The sequence below is a fragment of the Hemitrygon akajei genome, chromosome 4 (genome assembly GCF_048418815.1).
Source record: "Hemitrygon akajei chromosome 4, sHemAka1.3, whole genome shotgun sequence".
Classification (NCBI taxonomy): Eukaryota; Metazoa; Chordata; class Chondrichthyes; order Myliobatiformes; family Dasyatidae; genus Hemitrygon; species Hemitrygon akajei.
The window spans coordinates 56,432,747-56,452,832 of NC_133127.1; the positions used below are offsets into that span (position 1 = coordinate 56,432,747).

The following is a 20,086-nucleotide window of genomic DNA, read 5'->3' on the forward strand; positions in this document are numbered from 1 at the left end:
AATCACGTCCAACTAAGTAACTGAGCATCTAGAAACGTTACCATTGGCTCTAGTTTAAGTTTTGCTTAAATTTGAGATCAATTGTAGGTGTAAAGTTCCTTTTAGAAAAAAAACAAATAACTTGAATCTTTGTAACAGAAGTTTCAAGTCCCCACCGACATTCCAATTCATCTACTTCATTAATAGCTGGCTGCTTGTATTTTCCTGACTATATATTTTATATATTTGCCACTCGCGGGAACTATTTTGCGCGATTGGCTGAAATTATGCCTGGGGACTACGCCGATGAATGACGTCAGCGGAACGCCGGGCTCCGATGAGCGCACCAATCAGCGGTCCGGAATACGTCGGTCTGACAGGATCGGGCAGACTGCCGCAGCGGGCACGGCGGGCGGAGGTTCTGCGGTGCTTGCCGAGATGGACCCAGAGCCGCTGGCAGTCCCACCGCAGGGCAAGTCACAGCTGAATGCCGCTGCTGAAGATGTGCATCGGGATGGATCAGAGGCAGTGACCCTTACGGAATCGGCAGCAGAAAATGGTTAGTATTTTGCACCTTGTCCACCTAAAACGCTTCATCAACAGTTGGCCGACTCCAAATGTGTTAGTAGTCTGTCCTAATCACAAGTGGAACATATTCTTCTATACAACATGCAGAATATAAGGACACGGCTTCTGTGACCATAAAAACTTTGTCGGTTTGACAAATCTTTATTGCTTGTAAGCGGGAAAGCCCTTGTAAGGAGAAAGGTGTGGTACGCTTTTTTTAAAAACATAATGTTCGTACAGCAATAGGTTCCCTATTTACCTAAAGTTCTTGGTTTGCAAACCTAACTATTAGTTCATTTTTTTCCCAAGCTAAACATCAGGATATTCAAAATGAGCCACACACACTCAAACAGCATTTGTGAAAGGAGATTGCAATCAATGTAAACCTTCTTCAACGGAATTGGGTACTTAAAAGGGTGCAGCTATGATGGCACTGTGCCTGTTTCTCCCCATCCCTGTCCCAACCCGCCCCTTTCAAACTGGGCATCAGGCACTGTAGCATGACTCTAGATAAGCAAGACTTGAATGATCCAGGATGTTTGGGATTTCTTGGATGAAGGATGTGAAAAATGCTGTTAAACAATGCTATGTTGTCAAAACATTTGACAAAATCTCCTGAAGGTTTTAAGGGGAAAGTAATAGCAGTTTGCAATTAAAACAAAGAATTTTGAAAGCATGCTTCAAAAACACAGACCAAGGCCTTATTTAGTGTTCAACCCTATCTAACACTGATTAATAATTTCCAGTTGCACTTAATGTAACTGAAGCTGAATAAATAGAAAGTAATGGAAATAAGATTTTATAGGTAATAGATGTTTTTTTGTCTGTATCTTCACTGGCATCAATTGGCATGCAGTAGTGCACCCTAACAAGTGATTTAAGGGTAACTGAGGAAGTGGGGTGAGTGATGATGGTGATGAAAAAAGGGCAGGGGAAGCAATGTTAAAATTGATCGAAGAACTGTTTTGTAGAGTTAGAGATATTTGAACAAGCCAAACCAGCATTGATAATTGTTGCCACACACACTAAATGCTGGAGGAACTCAGCAGGTCAGGCAGCATCTACAGCACGGAAGGAACAGGCAATGTTTCAGGCTGAGGCCCTTCGTCAAGTCTCCGATATGCTTAGACATTTGTGTGTGCACCAGTGCAGCTTTCTGTCTCATGGTGGTGGAGAATAGTTGGCAAGAGTATTAGTGTTGGCATGTTCATACTCCACAAACTCCTCCAGTGATTGGTTTTGTTTTAACTTTGTCCGTGGCTTTTGAAAAAGAATGTCTTTAATCATTTGAATGAATCCAACATTAACAGATGTTCTTCAAGAGCTAATCACATCCTCAAATGTTAGCAATGAAGCTTGGTTGATGTTTGCTTTGCCTGTCTCAAGTATTCGAGTGGATTATTGTAGTGAAATACCAATGGATCATGCTTGGACTTTGTGCTTGATGGTGTTTGTCAAATGAGACTTGTTATTCCTTTTCATTTGCTTCTGTTGGGTTGCAGGAGTTAATTGTGTTTTTATTTGGATCTCCCAACATTTTGCGTGTGTTCCAGTGGATTTCCAACATCTGCCAAATATCTTGTGGTATTGATAATTGTTTCAAATTACTTGTTTTAAAGAAAACTACATTAAAGATTTTAAAAGCTATCATATCACACTGAAACTACATCTTCTCATTGCTCATCTTATAGAAATCACTTTAAATGCATCTGCTTTCTTACGTCAGTTTGATTTCTGTTTAGTTTGCTTACAATGTTCGAATGAAAACAAGCTGGTTGCAGAAGTAGTTCACCCCTGGCGTGGCACAGTCCAATCAGCTGCATGCTTTCCCAGTACTTCTGTTCAGGTTCTGGTGAGATTCCAATGACATTACTCACCAACAGTAAAAATAAATCTCTGTCAACTAAAATCTAAGCTTTTCCATTAGACCTATGCTGAATCTATTTGGCTTGTCATTCCCTCACACAGATTGTTTTATTAATGCAAGGGAATAGGATTATTATTTGGTTTTTGTCTAACAATAAGTTATGTAGCTAAAAATAATCAGATACCCTCTGAAAGCAAATGATCTTGTGCAATTAGGAGGATATGAAGTTTTAGATTATCTTGGCAAATATGTAGCTTGTAAAGCATCCTTTACATTAAAACCCATTAGATACTGCAAGAAACACACACCAAATGCTGGAGGAGCTCAGCAAACCAGGCAACATCTATGGAAAAGACTAAACAGTCGATGCTTTGAGCCGAGAACCTTGATCAAAAATTGCAAGATTCATTTGATTAAGTTCTAAGATAATGCTCTAGTTTGTTTTTTGAACAATAGGATCTTCACTTTATTGACTAGGAGCAGACCAAGCTACACCTAATTAATTTTTGTTGGCTAGCCAATTTTCTGTTGATGCCCTAGTGTTCTCCAACACTGTGAGCTCAGCAATCTTTGATGTGGAACTTTGTCAAATATCTTCTGAAAATCTAAGTCAACCCATGATTGATATTCATTCCATAAGTGACCTTAAGTGTTCTTTTAATTACCTAGTTATTTTGTGGTGATTGCTGGATTGATCAGTGTTTAGTCTGTTTTGTTATTTCCATTAACCGGGCTGCAGATCCTCTGCAATACTGGAAATATTGTTACAAGAAGATCGATTGATCAGTTTTCAGGTGTGCCATAAAGGTAGATCTTCTTAGATGGTCCCTCACACAAAAAATATGTTAATACCCATCTGACAGGAACCAGCAAGTTAGAGTGTAATTTTTGAGCTGCCCTTCTATTCAGTCTTGATTATCACGTGTACTAAAACTCTTGGCTTCTCTACAAGATAAGCAGGACGAGTTTAATGAGAATCATCAGGAGATTAAGAGGATATTTCTGAATTGGAAATTGCTCATTCCTCAAGGGAAAACAAGCTATTCTCCAGCAGAAAATCGATTACTTGAAGAATATTTGGGGTAGAAAAATCACTGGATGCTCAGTAACTTACTAACAAGCACAGTGTGTGAGAATGCCTCAATGCTAATATGGAGGGGCCACTGCACAGGATCAGGAAAAGGCTGCAGACAGTTGTGAACTTAGCTGGCTTCTTCGTAGGCAGTAGCCACACCAGCATTGAGGACATCTTCAGAAGCCAATGCCTGAAAAAGGCAGCGTCCATCCTTAAGGACCTCATCATTTTGGACATGACCTCTTCTCATTACTACCATCAGAGATGAGGTAGAGGAGCTTAATGATACATGCTCAATGTTTTAGATTCTTCCCCTCCACTATCAGGTTTCTGAATGGTCAGTGAACCAACCCATGAACACTAACTATTTTTGCTCTCTTTTTGCACTACGTATTTAATTTTATGAATATTTCTTATTGTAATTTAATTGTTTATGTATTGCACTGTTCTTCTGCAACATAACAAATTTCACAATATATGTCAGTGATAGTAAACCTGATGCTGATTTCGTTGTTAAGCATGCGAGGCCCACGCCACTGAGGGCCATGAATCGGGGAAGTATTGTTAAGGACAGGTAGTCAATACCTCAACACCTCAAATATTGCTTTGATATGAGTCTCCTAGAAATTCTACAGCAGCTTATCCAGTCCAGCCTGGCCACCACTTCTGACAACTGAACGTCAAAAGGCCCACAGCTCAACAACCCAAGCCACCTTAGGACCATGCTACCTCCTTAATGCAAATCTACCGTTGAAAAACTTCAGTCTTGAATCCACAATCATCCATATTCATGAAGAAGAGGATTTACCAGTAAACCTTTGAGAAGTCACAATCCTAATTAGCCTCAAGGAAAGAGACAAATTAATTGTGGTAACGACTGTTGTCAGGACCATCCAAAACCACCACAACCCATTGTCTGAAGGCCTGGTTCTGCACCTCAATGCACATTCACCATTGAAAGTAAAGGGTCGTGGGCATAATCTTCACCGCACTACAACTCTTAGGAGTACAGAGAGCAACTTTTGACCTCACTTAAATATTGGTTCCCATTAACAGTGAGGAGAAGTGGAGTATTCTCAAATTTGGCTGCCCACATAAATTGGACTCCTTCATAAATTTTAAGATGACATATGAGCAGTGGCCCTTACAAATGATGTTGAAAATCAGGCCAAATAAGACCAGCGTTGTTGCTCCATCACTTTTTTTAAAGACTTTCTGGCCTCAATTGTCCATCTCCTGTCCAACAAACATTCCACAGCAGTGAGCAAATGTTCAGAACTTCGGTAGTATGTGTATCATGGAACTCAGCCTTCCCTCCATGGACTCCTCCACTTCTTGCTTCCTCAGTGATGCAGCCAATGTAATCAAAGGCCCCACCTAGCCTGAACGTTCCCTCTTCACACCTTCCCATCAGACAGAAGATACAAAACCTGAGAGCATGTATGATGATGCTTAAGGAGAGCTGCTAACCGACTGTTGTAAAACTACTCAACAGTCTCCGTGTAAGATTATCCTTGCAATCTACTTTGTCATGACCTTGCATTCCAATAAAGTGCAAGGTCATAATATGATCCTGATGAAGGGTCTCGGTCTGAAATGTCAACTGCTTATTCACTTCCATAGATGCTGCCTGACCTGCTGAATTCCTCCAGCATTTTGTGTGTGTTACTTTATTCTCTACCTGCACTGTACTTTCTCTGTAACTGTAACAAAAATTCTGTACTGTCATTATTTTATCTGGTACTACATCAGTATACTTCTGTATTGAAATGTGCTGTACGGATTGCATGCTAAACAAAAGCTCTTCAATATACCTTGGTACATGCTTCCCACTTCAAAAAGGCAACAATTATACCGGTGCCTAAGAAGAACAATGTGAGCTGCCTTAATGACTATCGCACGGTAGCACTCACATCTACAGTGATGAAATGCTTTGAGGGGTTGGTCATGACTAGACTGAGCTCCTGACTCAGCAAGGACCTGGACCCATTGCAGTTTGCCTATTGCCACAATAGGTCAATGGCAGATGCAATCTCAATGGCTCTTCACATGGCTTTAGACCACCTGGACAACACAAACAAGTACGTCAGGAAGCTGCTTATCGACTATAGCTCAGCATTTAATACCATCATTCTCACAATCCTGATTGAGAAGTTGCAGAACCTGGGTCTCTGTACCTCCCTCTGCAATTGGATCCTCGACTTCCTAACCAGAGGACCACAGTCTGTGCGGATTGGTGATAACATATCCTCTTCACTGATGATTGACACCCGTGCACCTCAGGGGTGTGTGCTTCGCCCACTGCTCTGCTCTCTATATACCCATGACCATGTGGCTAGGCATAGCTCAAATACCATCTATAGATTTGCTGATGATACAACCATTGTTGGTAGAATCTCAGATGGAGATGAGGAGTACAGGAGCGAGATATGCCAACTAGCAGAGTGGTGTCACAGCAACAACCTGGCACTCAACGTCAGTAAGACGAAAGAGCTGATTGTGGACTTCAGGAAGAGTAAGACGGAGGAACACGTACCAATCCTCACAGAAGGATCAGAAATGGAGAGAGTGAGCAGTTTCAAATTCCTGGATGTCAAGATCTCTGAGGATCTAACCTGGTCCCAACATATCGATGCAGTTATAAAGAATACAAGACAGCGACTATACTTCATTAGGAATTTGAAGAGATTTGCTATGTCAGCAAGTACACTCAAAAGCTTCTATAGATGTACCGTGGAGAGCATTCTGACAGGCTGCATCATTGTCTGGTATGGAGGTGGGGCTACTGCACAGGACTGAAAGAAGCTGCAGAGGGTTGTAAATTTAGTTGGCTACATTTTGGGTATGAGCCTACAAAGTACCCAGGACATCTTCAAGCAGCGGTGTCTCAGAAAGACAATGTCCATTATTAAGGAGTTCCAGCACCTAGGGCATGCCCTTTTCTCACTGTTGCCATCAGGTAAAAGGTACAGAAGCCAGAAGGCACACACTCAGTGATTCAGGAACAGCTTCTTCCCCTCTGCCATCCGATTCCTAAATGGACAATGAACCCTTGAATAATACCTCACTTTTTAAATGCATATTATTTCTGTTTTTTACATGATTTTTAATCAATTCAATATGCATATATTATAATTGATTTACTTATTATTATTTCATTTTTTCCCCCTTCTATATTATTTATTGGATTGAACTGCTGCTACCAAGTTAAACTTCACGACACGTGCCGGTGATAATAAACCTAATTCTGATGTTACAATAATAAACCAATTTATAAAATTACTAAGCTTATGATTGTGTAAGCCTGGAGTGAGAGTTCCAAGTTATCAACTCATTTACTGAAGCATACAAGAGGCTAGCTTGTACAAGCAACATCTACAAGTTAGAGGCTCTTCACCAACCTGACCCACTGTTCAACCATGTATTTTTATGGTAACAATTCATGCCAAGACTTTGGAAAATTCACACTACTACTCATATCATGGGTGTCACTTAGCAAAGAAAGACCCCAGTGATGAAATTTGCTATTGTTTGTGATGTGCCAGAACAACCTCTGGTCACTCAAAATAATGTCTGAAGATCAAGACCTCTGACCTCACAAAACTCATGATTCACATACAGCAGTGATTGCTGCCTCTTGTATACTTACAAGTTCTAGAATATCTACAGCAGATGCCAAACAGTTACCATCAATTGTATCTCTGCAAAGTTCTCTGAACTCAATGGAAGGATAACCGATATATTACTTCTGGGTTTTCTTTTTGCACAATTTTTAATTTATTCAATATGCATATACTGGATCACTTATCTAATACCTCAAACCAATATCCTCAGCATTGAGACCCTTGTTAACTTAGCCAGCATTGTTGGACAGATCACATCATTTGCATGCTCACCACCAGACTCTAGAAATCAGCTGCTCTGAGCTCACTGCATAGAAGAGATTTCCAGGTGAAGGAAAGAAATGATTCAAAGCCTCATTAGTAAAACAGTCCTACTGGTTCTCAGGAATATCTGGTGGTTCAAGGTGGAGAAGGTACATCAGGGCTGGTACTGAAGGAGCCTTGTATAATGGGCAGAGAGAATGCAAAGCATCACAACTACCCAGCTACTTGCGTGCTTAGTCAGGCACGGTATGTCTCATCTGCAGAAGAGCCTCTGATTTCCACATGGGTCTCATCAACCATTTCGTAAGCCACAAAACCAGAGTGGAAACGAGTCATCCCCTATTTTAAGAGACTGTCTTAGAAGATTTTATACTGCCATTTTTTGTGCATTTGTTGAATCATGCAACCCTGTCTTCAAATAGATAAACACTTAAACATCTCCATCCTAAGATAAATCCAGGTTTTATTTATTTATCCAAAAAGGTGCAATCTGGTGCTGGTCTGTTTTGAAGTTTAATTACAAATTAAATCTACATTCTTCAATATTATTAATATGTTGTCTTGATCTGTATTAACCACACCTGGCAACCTGTTTTCAAAAAAAAAAACAGTAGTATTTGCAATTTTTTAAACTGACCTACAATTCTTGGGTCTAGATTGTCTTTGCATACCATAAGAAACCTTCACCAAAAATAATTTAAAACTCTTTTTTTCCAAGTTTGAATAACTCTTCAAGCATTTGCCCTGTCTTTGCAGGCAGCTTCTTATTTTCTGTATTTTTCGCCCTTTAGATTCTCATTAGGTTCTTTTGTTTTGTGCATTACCTGATCTTGATCTTTGTCAGTTGAAAGGTATTTTCTTGATTAAAATCCTCTATTCTTTGATAGAGTTACAAATGATTCAATAGAGCAAGATCGCCACCATACTGACTAAGGAGAAAAAAGCAATTCCCGCTTGTGAGTTCTCATTATTCACTATTGGCCTATGATAATCCACTGTTGTCATCTCTAGTGCTCCTGATGTAATAGATGCCATGCACAGCTGGCAGGATATTATCACATGGATGTAATGTATTATCTTAACTATTCAGATGCTTAGTACTTCATGAGCCCCTTCGCAATATGGTGTGTCTTGTATAACCTATAGTTTTATTGTGCCAGAACAGTTGCATAATGATTGGCTTTGCACTAAAGGAAGATGAAGCTGATCAATGAAATTATTGAATTCCTTTTTGTCTGTTCTAATTTTTTTTAGAGGAACCACTAAATGAGGAAGAAAACATTTCAATAGAGGAACAGAAACAGAAAGCCAGAGATGGTGATGCAGCAGCACAGACTGAGGTGGAATTATGAACTTTATGCAAAGAAATTTGGTGATTGAAATGTACTCAGCTAATGCTCATATAATCTCAATCTTCCTTCATGTCAACTGCCTCCATATATTTTACATGATTAAGAAAGGAAATAATCAAATACTTGAGAATTATTGTGGAATTATCCATGTTGTTTGCCCACCTACACTATGTGGATGAGCATAGTCACTTAGCAATATTTTTTATGTGTATACTGTGTGTGTTCAGAAACTTTCTTTTGACTGGACCATCTTATCTGCCTTTTAGTCAATTTGAAGCTTCATTTAATTTCACAAACGTGGCTGGGGTAGTATATATAGGGGATATATTATTCTTTAAGTGTGACATTTTACTATAATTGTATTTGTATTGCTCAGCTGCTGTTGTAAATGTTTATTGAATTGAATTGTCTTTATTATTTCCATCCTTCATACACATGAGGAGTAAAAAATCTTTACGTTACGTCTCTGTCTAAATGTGCAATTTATAGTCATTTATAATAAATAGTATGTACAACAATATAACTGTAGAAATACAGTTGTGTCAGCATGAATTAAGTAGTCTGATGGTCTGACGGAAGAAGCTGTCCCAGAGCCTGTTGGTCCTGACTTTTAAGTTGCGGTACGACTTCCCAGATGGTACCAGCTGGAACAGTTTGTGGTTGGGGTGACTTGGGTCCCCAATGATCCTTCAGGCCTTTTTTTACACACCTGTCTTTGTAAATGTCCTGAATAGTGGGAAGTTCACATCTATAGATGCGCTGGGCTGTCCGCACCACTCTCTGCAGGGTCCTGAGATTGAGGGGATTACATTCCCATACCAGCCAGGATGCTCTCAATCGTGCTGCTGTGGAAATTTCTTAGGATTTGGGGGCCCTTACCAAACTTCTTCAGCCATCTGAGGTGAAAGAGGCACTATTGTGCCTTTCTCACCACACAGCCGGTATGTACAGACCACGTGAGATCCTGGGTGATGTTTATGCTGAGGAACTTAAAGCTGTTCACCCTCTTAACCCCAGATCCATTGATGTCAATAGGGGTTAGCCTGTCTCCATTCCTCCTGTAATCCACAACCAGCAACTTTGTTTTTACAACACTGAGGGAGAGGTTGTTTTCTTGACACCACTGTGTCAGGGTGATGACTTCTCTGTAGGCTGCCTCATTATTATTTGAGATTAGGCAATCAGTGTAGTGTCATCAGAAAATTTAATTAGCATTTTAGAGCTGTGGGTGGTGCCACAGTCATGGGTATACAGACAGTAAAGGAGGGGGCTTAGGACACAGCCCTAAGGGGCACCTGTGTTGAGGATAAGAGGGGCAGAGGTGAGGGAGCCCACTTTTACCACCTGTTGGTGATCTGACAGGAAGTCCAGGATCCAGCTACACAAGGCAGGGTGAAGGCTGAGGTCTGTCAGCTTCTTGTCAAGCTTGTAGGGAATTATGGTGCTGATTGCTGAACTGTAGTCCAAGAACAGCATTCTCACATAAGCATTCCTCTTCTCCAGACGTATATGGACGGTGTGTAGAGCTGTGGCTGTTGTGTCATCTATCAATCAGTTGTGTTGGTAGGTGACTTGTAGGGAGTCCAGTGTGGGGCTTGCAGCAGACAGCATGCCTTGCTACTAGATAATATTGAATATGATACTTCATTTGTTCCATTCCCAGTATCATTCAGCTGTTACTCAATGTGGTAGCCATAATGTGAAAAAGCATTTTGTAGCCAGTGAGATTAGCCAAGCCACTGCAGGGAGAGATAATTGGAGACAACCAAAGAGCCAAACTGGCAAGAGCTGTACTGGAGGAAGTTTCACGTTTGTTGAATTGCTGATACCTTGAGCAATTGAAGTTGAGATAACTGCAGTGTAAAAGTGTCTTTATGCCTTTGAAATGAAGCTGAAGCTCTTGTTTTGAGCTCATCCAACTAGCCAGTTTGTTCCTAGTTGTAGGATATCTGCAAGGCCCTGCACTTGCTGATCTCAATATGAGTTTTAAGGCTGTTCTGTACTTCTGCTTGAAAAATACTCAGTTTGTTACTTTTGATGTAACTACTTGGATTTTAAATGTAATTTGATTCCGGTGCAATTGTAGAATGGCAGGTTTACTTTAACAGTGAAAAATTATTCAATATGTCTGATAGATGGAGAGGATTTGATGCAGTGAGTGACTTCACCCATGCCTCAACCACCCCATGATTTATAATTGTAGCACAGATCTGAGCCCTTTGACCCACCACATCTATACCAATCTTTATGCCCAGCTGCACAAATCTATTTTGCTTGTATTAGGTCTGTTCTATGCCTTGCCTTTTCAAATGCCTGTCCGAATGTTTTACTATTATAGTGACTGTATGTGATATGAATGCTTTCTCTGGTAGTGAGTTCCAGATATCAACTAGTATACATTTCTCTGCCAAATTTTAAACTCCTCACACTTTAAATCTATGTACTTTTTTTAAAAACCCCTTCCATTAGATAAAAATTCTGACATTCTACCCTATTTATATTTCCATGATTTTATACCTTTATCAGATCATCCCTCAACTACTTAGCCTCAGGGGAAAACAGCCCAGGTGTATTCATTTTCTCCCCATCACTAAAGTTGTCCATAACTTCTGTGCTCTTTCTGGCATAATCTTCTTCTTGTCCTGCAGTGCAGCAACAAGAGCTGCATACAATACTCTAAATGCAGACTAATCAGCGTTTGGTAAAGTTGCAACATAACATTCCCTGATTATAGCTTGGGAGTGTTCCTGAGTGCAGAGTTCAATTCCAGTGCTGTCTGTAAGCAGTTTGTGTGTTCTCCCTGTGAATCCTGTAGGTTTCCTTCCACGGATCAAAGACGTACCAGTTAGTAGGTTAGTTGATCATTGTAAGTTGTCCTCTGATGAAATGTGGGTTGCTAGGCAGTGCAGCTCATTGGGCAGAAGGGCCTGTTCTGTGCTGTATCATCTAACAAGTAATTCCATTTGGGTTGCCTCCAACCTCTTGGCATCAACATCAATTTCTCAAGCTTCCGGTAATGTCCCCCAACCCAACCCCTCCTTCTCCATTTCCCATCCCCTTTTCCCTCTCTCACCTCATTCCCTCCCCTCCAATCGCCTCCCTCTGTCGCTCCTTCCCTCTTTTTCTTTCTTCCATGGCCTTCTATCTCTTTCACCAATCTACTTCCCAGCTCTTTACTTCATCCCTCCCCCTCCAGGTTTCAGTGGTTCTCTCTCCCCCAACCCCACCTTTTAAATCTACTCTTCAGCTTTTTTTGCCCAGTCCTGCTGAAGGGTTTTGGCCGGAAACGTCGCCCGTACTCTTTTCTTTCCATAGATGCTGCCTGGCCTGCTGAGTTCCTCCAGCATTTTGTGTGTGTTGCTCAGATTTCCAGCATTCAACAGATTTACTCTTGTTTGAATTTCTGTACTTGTGATAAGCTTCAAAATAACCTTTCTATTTCCTTCTGCATGGATACTCTCTAACCTTCAGAGTATTTCTGTTTTGTTTTATCTTCTAATCTTTCTCTTTTTAAAAAAAATTATCAGTAACAATTTTGTGGACACACTTGATCAGATCTCTTCTGATCCCAGCAACATCATTTTCTGTGTCATCCAATTTAGTGTTATTGGTGAACTTGGATATAAAGGACCCTTGATTTCAGTACAGAGATATACTAAACTAAATGTTCAAAGTGGCACAGCAATCTAGAAATATCTTGGTAAGCACGTCTGTGTAACATGACACTGCAGTGCAGTAGTGATCTGCTTCCTGCATGCCAAGACACAGCAAAGGAGTCTTCCGGCTGCTTCTGTTATGTAGAAAGGAGATGATTTGCACTGTAGAGGTACAAAATGATATAATCATTTGCAATTCCTAGTAGAACCTAAAATATATTTATATACATTCAACAGGAAGAACCTAAAATATATTTATATACCGGTACATTCAACAGGAAGAAAAATATATCTTTACTCACAAAATAATAAAAAAAAACTTTGCAGAGTCAAAGGAATATTTTACCATTTTTTTGGGATATTTTTTCAGGCTAGTTGTTTGCCATCTTATGATTCTTTATGTTCTGGATACTCACCTTGAAAGTGTATATAGGCCTGAGGGGGTCTGCTATTCCATTCACTGGAATGATACCAGAACAAAATTAAATTTTGAAGACAGTTAATATTTATATTTGAATACTTTAGAAACAGTATATTTCAGTAATTTAAGATTAAAGCAGTTGATAGATGGACTTTGGAGATTTACCTGAATAGCCTTAAATTTAGAGATTTTTTTTTTACACAGGCGATGTCAGCTAGTATCTGTTCACCCCTCTTGTGCCTGAGAAAGCTGTATATGGGTCAGTCAAAGTTATCAAAACAACAACATGCAAAAAATGCTGGAGGAACTCAGCAGGTCGGGCAGCATCCATGGAGGGGAATAAATAGTCAACTTTTCAGGCTGAGACCCTTAAGAGTGGAAAGGAAGGGGGCAGAAGCAAGAATGAGATTGTGGGGGAGGGGAATGACTACAAGCTGGCCAGTGATAGGGAGACCTGGTGACAGGGGAGTTGGGTGTGTGGGTGGGCAAAGGGGGATGAAATAAGAAGCTGGGAGGTGACACATGGAAGGGGTAAAGAGCTCAAGAAGAAGGAATCTAATATGAGAGACATCACTTTACCTCTTCCTACTCTCACTTGTAAAAAATCTAATCCCTTAGTTCCTTTGTCCCTACTGCATCTGTTCTCAGTGTAAGGCTTTCCATTCTAGCTACTAAGCACATTTCCCCCACCCCCTTTGCTTTCCATTGAGATCACTCTGTGCGTGACTCCCTTATGCGCTAGTCCATCTCCTTTGATATTCCTTCTGGCATTTATCCCTGCAAACAGGATAAGTGCTACACCTGCATCTATACCTCTTCCCTCACCACCATTCAGAGCCCTAAGCAGTCCTTCCAGGTGAGGCGCTCTTCTCCTGTGAGTCTGTCAGAAACATCTGTGTACCTGGTGCTCCTGGTGCAGCCTCCTTTACGTTTGTGAGGTAGATAGGGAATAGCTTCATCAAGCATCTTCACTCTGTACGTTGCAAAAGGCAGCATCCCCCAGTGGCTACCCGTTTCAGTTTGGCTTCCCATTCCCGCTCTGACGTGTCTGTCCATCTCCGCCTTCACTGCCACACTCGGCTTGGAGGAGAAACACTCATATTTCACTCCATAGATGATGCTTGACTTCTTATTTCATCCAGCAGTTTGTGTGTGTTTAACACAAGATATCCAGCATCTGCAGAATCTCTTGTGTTTATCAAAACAGTGATTGGATAGATTCTTGTTCGGCAAGGCCATTTATGCAGCCTAGATTGAATAAAGCCAGAATGGATTCATGACCTACCAGTGATGTGTGGCATTAGTTAGTGAGAGCCCGTTACAGCCGGCTGTGCCTGCCAATGTCCCAGCTGGTTTCAGTAATCAGCTGAAAGTCAGATCTGTAGGCTGCCCTGGTGAGGCTCGTTTCCACTGGTGAACGGGGCGGTGTAGCTCTTTACAATGATCGATTAACTTACTAATCCGTATGTTTTGGACTGTGGTAGGAAAACGAAGCACCCGGAGAAAACCCATGTAATTCATGGGGCGGAGGCACAAATTCCTTCAGAGGGCACCGCAGTTGAACTCTGAATTCTGGAACCGCCCAAGCTGTCATAGTGTTGTGCTACCGTGGCACAAGATAAACGCACACACACTCTTAGTTAAATTATATGTAATGGAATTCTTATTTTACACATTATTCCCAGCTTTTTCAGGGAAATTGAGGAAAGTTGGTGATGTGTTTTGCTTTGGGGCAGACAAGACTGGTACAGTTTATCTGAATGTGCACATTCAGTATGAATTCACCTTAATTGAAGCAGTCTCTGACACATGGACTTGGGTCTTCACATTGATTGCACATTTTAAATGGTCTTTTACAATTGAAGAAGCTGACTAGAGTCAACAAGAATGTTTGAAGTCTTCAGGCCTTCTGCTTAACTGTTAATCAGTGCAGCTGATAATTTGTATGTGGTTGCCATATCTCTCGATAGTGACAGCTGCTGGTACTAGTGGGAAGTGAAACTGGTATTGTAACTACGGTAATCAAAAAATATCTCTGCAATAGACTGCTTCAATTCGTTATTAGTTACAGTAAACTAGGGCCAACACAATGTTCATTGCGACTTCCTCGTAACTTTAAAATGGGGAGAATTTTCCTCATCGGGCAAAAAGGCCTTAATGTAGAAGACAACCCATCTCTTAGGATTCTTGACCAGTTTGATGTAGGAACATAAGAAACGGAAGTAACAGAAACCCATTTGATTTCTCAAACAGGGCTTATCCGGTCTTTTCCACTCTTGTTGTAGCTTAAATGTCTAGCTCTGTACTTGAATGTGATTCTTCATACTGCCTCCATTGCTCAGGTAGAGATTCCAAAGATATAGGAGCCCTCTGAGAGAAGAAATCACTCTTTGCCTCAGTCTACATGGGCAACTCCTTTATTCTGAAACTGTGCCCCTTGTCTTACATACCCTCACTCCAAGTATCCACGCTGTCAGGCCCCTCAGTTTTTTGTTTCAAAATGATCACCTCTCATTCTTCTAAATGTCAATAAGTAGAGGCTCAGCTTGCTTGGTTTTTCTTTAAAAGTCAACTCCTTCAACCCAAACGGTTTCTCTATTTACCAATTTGTTCTTAAATCAAGTCAGAGTTTATCGTGTAGTACAGAGATAAGTAAGAACAGTAGCACTTCGGTAACACTTGGCTCTGATAGCTTTCTTGAGTGTGGTTTCCATGGCTATGTCCTGTCAGCTGATATCTATCTTCCTCTTAAACACAAAACAACACACAAAATGTTGGAACAACTCGCCAGGCCAGGCAGCATCTATGGAAGACTTTTTTTTTCCATAGATGCTGCCTGGCCTGCTGAGTTCTTCCAGCATTTTGTGTGTGTTGCTTGGATTTCCAGCATCTGCAGATTTTCTCTTGTTTAGATTGGATATCCTCCTTTAAATTTAGGTTCTGTGACAATACATTTATTGCATTGTGCCGCACTATGATTGTTCTAATTGAAAATAAGGTGATTATTGGTGCCTTTTGCTTACTCATAGTTCTTATGTCTCTGTTTGTGGACTACTAAATGTTCCCTTTTTCCTACTTCAGGAACTGCTGAAAATTCACACTTACTCCTCCTCCCTGCTTTCTGCACATGCTGTTTCTCAACGCCTTATTCCGACCCACTTGCCCCCATCAACCTGTACAGTTGTATTCTGCAAAGATGTCAGCTTTGAACAAAAGCTATTGTCAACCTTTCAGTGTGACAGAGTTGCATACATACTGGCTTTCTTATTAGTGAAACTTTCCCTTCTGACCTGCCAGTTTGCATTTTGAGGCAAGTCATAAAGTTTCCCACTCCAGGTTAATATTGAGCAACATATTGGAATGCTACATATCTTGCAATTTTAATTTAAATGCTGCCTCTGTTTTGAAAGCTGCTCCATCTTGTCTACAAAATGTGTGCATTTCTTAATCATGATGTCAAGTTTTTGGAAAACATTGCAGACTGATTTTCCTGTTGCAACTAGGTTGGTAAATATTATCTGAAGCTGGCTGATGAAGAGGATGAAGAATTGAATAACTGTACAGCCGTAGAGTGGTTGCTCCAAGCTGCTAAACAGGGCAGGAAGGAAGCAGTGAAAATCCTGAAAACTTGTCTTGCAGAAAGGAAAGGTGAGTTTCCTTAACTGAGAAGAGCAAGTTACTATTTGTGACTGAAATTGAAAATTGAGCTCAGGACAAGATTGCAGCGCTATTCCATTTAGTACAAAGCAGCACACTGACAATTCAATTACTAAAAACACAATGACTAAATCTAAAGTAGCGTCTGAGTTATTTAGACTGACTTCTAAGTTGCAACTGAATTTAAAACAAACAACTCTAAGATGGGGCAACTCTAAGATGTTGCATGACAGCCATAGGGAAAAAGCGTCCTGTGCAGACAAGTTTCCGTATCTCCTGTAGGAGATTGAACAGGTGATTACTAGGGTGGGATGAGTCCCCCACGATTATGCCACCGCAATGTAAACATCATGAGTTGCGGATGGTTTCATATCTGGTAGTTGTGTCCCAGTGCAGCCCTGCTCACTCACTGAAGTGGTTGATTTTGTTTCAGCTGGTCTACCATACTGTCATGCACGAGGTCAATATGCTCTCCATTACACATCGATAAAGATTTATTAGCAACTTTTGGGGCGGATTTGCTCTTTTTAAACTCCTAAAATGGTATAGGCACTGCTTAGCCTTCCGTACTTGGGTGGTGTTGGTCAACAAGAGCTCCTCTGTGCTGTTCACACCCAAGAAATTAAAGCTGAAGACCCTTTCCACTGCTTCGCCTTTTGAGTAGTGGAGCTTTATTATACTACTTCGATTTCTGAAATCTATAATAATTTCTTTGGTGTTGAGTGAGAGGTTGTGGTTCTTGCACTGTTCGGACAGTTTCTGCACCTCCTCTCTGTGTGTGCTGTTTCATTGTTAGTTGTAATTAATCCAATCACTGCAGTGTCGTCTGCAAATTTGAAGATGGGGTTGGTGGCAGAGGCGAAGGCACAGTCATGGGTGAGAAAGTGTATAAAGGAGTGACTGTCAGTACACATCCCCGTGCTGTTCAGGGTCAGTGAGTTTGATGTGTACTTGCCTAGTCTGGGTGCGATTGGTAGGAAGGTCCAGAATCCAGTTACAATTTGATGTATTCAGTCCCAGATTATGTAGTTTAACAGTCAACTTGTTGGGGAGTATGGTGCTAAAGGCAGAACTGTAGTTGATTCAGAAGTATTCTGCCAATACCACTCTAAAACAAATAATATTAAACAAGGAAAGGTCATTCATTGCATAATCACAGTAAGTAGCCTACTCATAATAAAATACTGCCTACACAGGCTACAATTTAAATATTTATGCAGTTTTGAACAAAACTAAATACATCTACCGAAAAACATCTGCAAATAAAGTCTTTGAATTTTTTAATTTGAACTTTGATAATCCAGCTATTAGTCCATTGTACCTTTTACTTATGGCAAGCAAAATATTCTTTAAGACCAGTACTGTGCACGATGCCGCAGTGTTTATATATAACGAAAGCATTCCTTCTCAGAGCAATAAGCAATAAGTTTCCTAACTATGTGCTGAAGCTCCAGAATAGTCTTGAACAAATCGTGCACTAGGGCACATAAATCCCTTGGCACATCACTCATGACACCTTGCCAAGTCAGGTCCATTCATGCCTATTTTGCTCGTTAGACAATATTTCATCCATTCCAATTTAATATTATCAACACTCTGGGTTTCATTTCCCACAATAACCTTTCAAGTAGCCTTCTGGAAATCTTGGTACACCTTTCGGTTTTCCTTAATCCTCAGCATGTAACTTGAAAGAATTCCGATAACTTGGCAATACATGACTTGCCTTAGATTTTATTTTAGGTACACTGCTAAAATGTCTTTAATTTCTAACATTCTCGCAATGAAAACACGGAGTTAACCGGTCTGTACATTAAGACTTTTATTTATAATCAGGAAGGGTGCAAACTTCTTGTGGACAATAAAAATGGGGATATCAAAAAATCTCTTCCTCTGCACTCAGTACAGCCTACCCACAGTATTCTAAGAGCACAATAAACACTAAAGCATTTAAATACCCGAAGGAAATAATATTAGCTAACAAAACAATTCCATTGATATTTAAAAGTAGTGGTTAGTTTTGTAACTAGCAGTTTACATTATTGTTAAAACAGCACATAGTAGGAAGCCACTTGATGCAAATTGCCTGGAAACCAATCCCTATTTATATGGCAGTAATTGGTTGCTTAACCTGTTTGGGAAAAGTCAGGATGGGAAAACCCCACTAGAATGCAGATGTACGTGTGGCAAATTGATAGATAACAAGGATGGAGTGTAGTTACCTACTTTGTCTCCCTTTTTGAATTGTGTTCCCTTATTTTCCAATTTAATGGAAACTTCAATAAATTTTGGAAAAAATTAAAATGAAGGCATCAGTTGTCTCATTGGTCACTTCTTTTGAGATCTTAGTTTGAAGTCTATAAGATCTGGGAACTTGCTTGCTCACACTTTTAATTTAGACAGTACTATTTCCCTTGTTACTTCTAATCCTCCTCCTCCCCCACCACCCCCAATTATTTTTGGGATGTTACTTATTATCTTCCAGTGCATAATCCACTGTGACCTTATTGTTCATTAATTCCCCAGATTCTCTTTTCAACAGGGACCACTGGTCACTTTGTCACTTTCTACCTGTCACATTTTCTAACTTTTCCTTTCTCATTAATCTTTTACTCATTCTTCAGTTTTATATTCTGTACCATCTTCTATCTGTCACTCAACTTTTCACAAACAAGTTTTGTTTCAGTCATTGGAAATGTCTTTAAATTTAGTTAATCAGAAATTATCAAAGATCTGTATATCACAAAAGCTTAAACAGGCTGATTCTCATTTTCACCTGATAGATCTTTAAAACTGAGAGAATCTGAAAGACTATTAAAAGTTCAGGTTTTTTTCAGTAAAATTGGGAGCCATGAATGTAAGGCAATAAATCGAATAAAAGAATAAATAAACGCAGAGTGATTATGGGTGTGGGGCATGTTAGCACAAGTAATGATTGAAGAGAATAAAAGAAATGCTTAAGGGAGACCAACATGTAATGGGAGAAAAATTAATAGACACAGCCTCGCTGAGTAACTTGTTTGTGAACTCTAGGTGTAAAATATTATTCTACATAATGAGACTATACTGACATTAAAGACCAAAGCAGCTGAACTACTACCTTTTAAGAAGAAGGCTAAAGCGAGAACTTTATAACAATACAGTATCTGAAACAAAAGCTTAAAATCTATTGAAATTAAACCTGTTTTCCCATCCAAGCATAAATTTGGTGGGAGTATAACATTGAAGATGGGAATTGATATGATTGGCAAAAGGACAGGAAATTGAATTGAATTTACTTTATTTCTTGCATCCTTCACATACAATAGGAGTAAAAAATCTTTGTTACGTCTCTGTCTAAATGTGCAATCATAGTAATTTATAATAAATAGAACAGTTAATATAACATAGAAATATGCTCAAATCAGCGTGAGTTAATCAGCCTGATGGCCTGGCGGCAGAAGCTGCCCCAGAGCTTGGTGGTCCTGGCTTTTATGCTGCGATGCTGTTTCCCGGATGGTAGCAGCTGGAATAGATTGTGGTTGGGGTGACTCAGGTCCACAATGATCCTACGGGCCCTTTTTACACACCCGTCTTTGTAAATGTCCTGAATCATGGGAAGTTCACATCTACAGATATACTGGGCTGT

The 20,086-nt window shown here is 40.2% G+C and overlaps 1 protein-coding gene across 1 annotated transcript in view; it reads left to right on the top strand.

Moving 5' to 3' along the window:
* The first annotated feature begins 347 nt into the window (after positions 1-347).
* Positions 348-20,086, top strand: part of wfs1b (Wolfram syndrome 1b (wolframin)) — a 30,504-nt gene continuing 10,765 nt past the window's right edge. Inside the window, exons 1-3 of the mRNA XM_073042660.1 lie at positions 348-538; positions 8,630-8,715; positions 16,308-16,452. Coding sequence (XP_072898761.1) covers positions 418-538; positions 8,630-8,715; positions 16,308-16,452 — 352 coding nt within the window. The 5' untranslated portion in view covers positions 348-417. The remainder of the gene's footprint in view (positions 539-8,629; positions 8,716-16,307; positions 16,453-20,086) is intronic.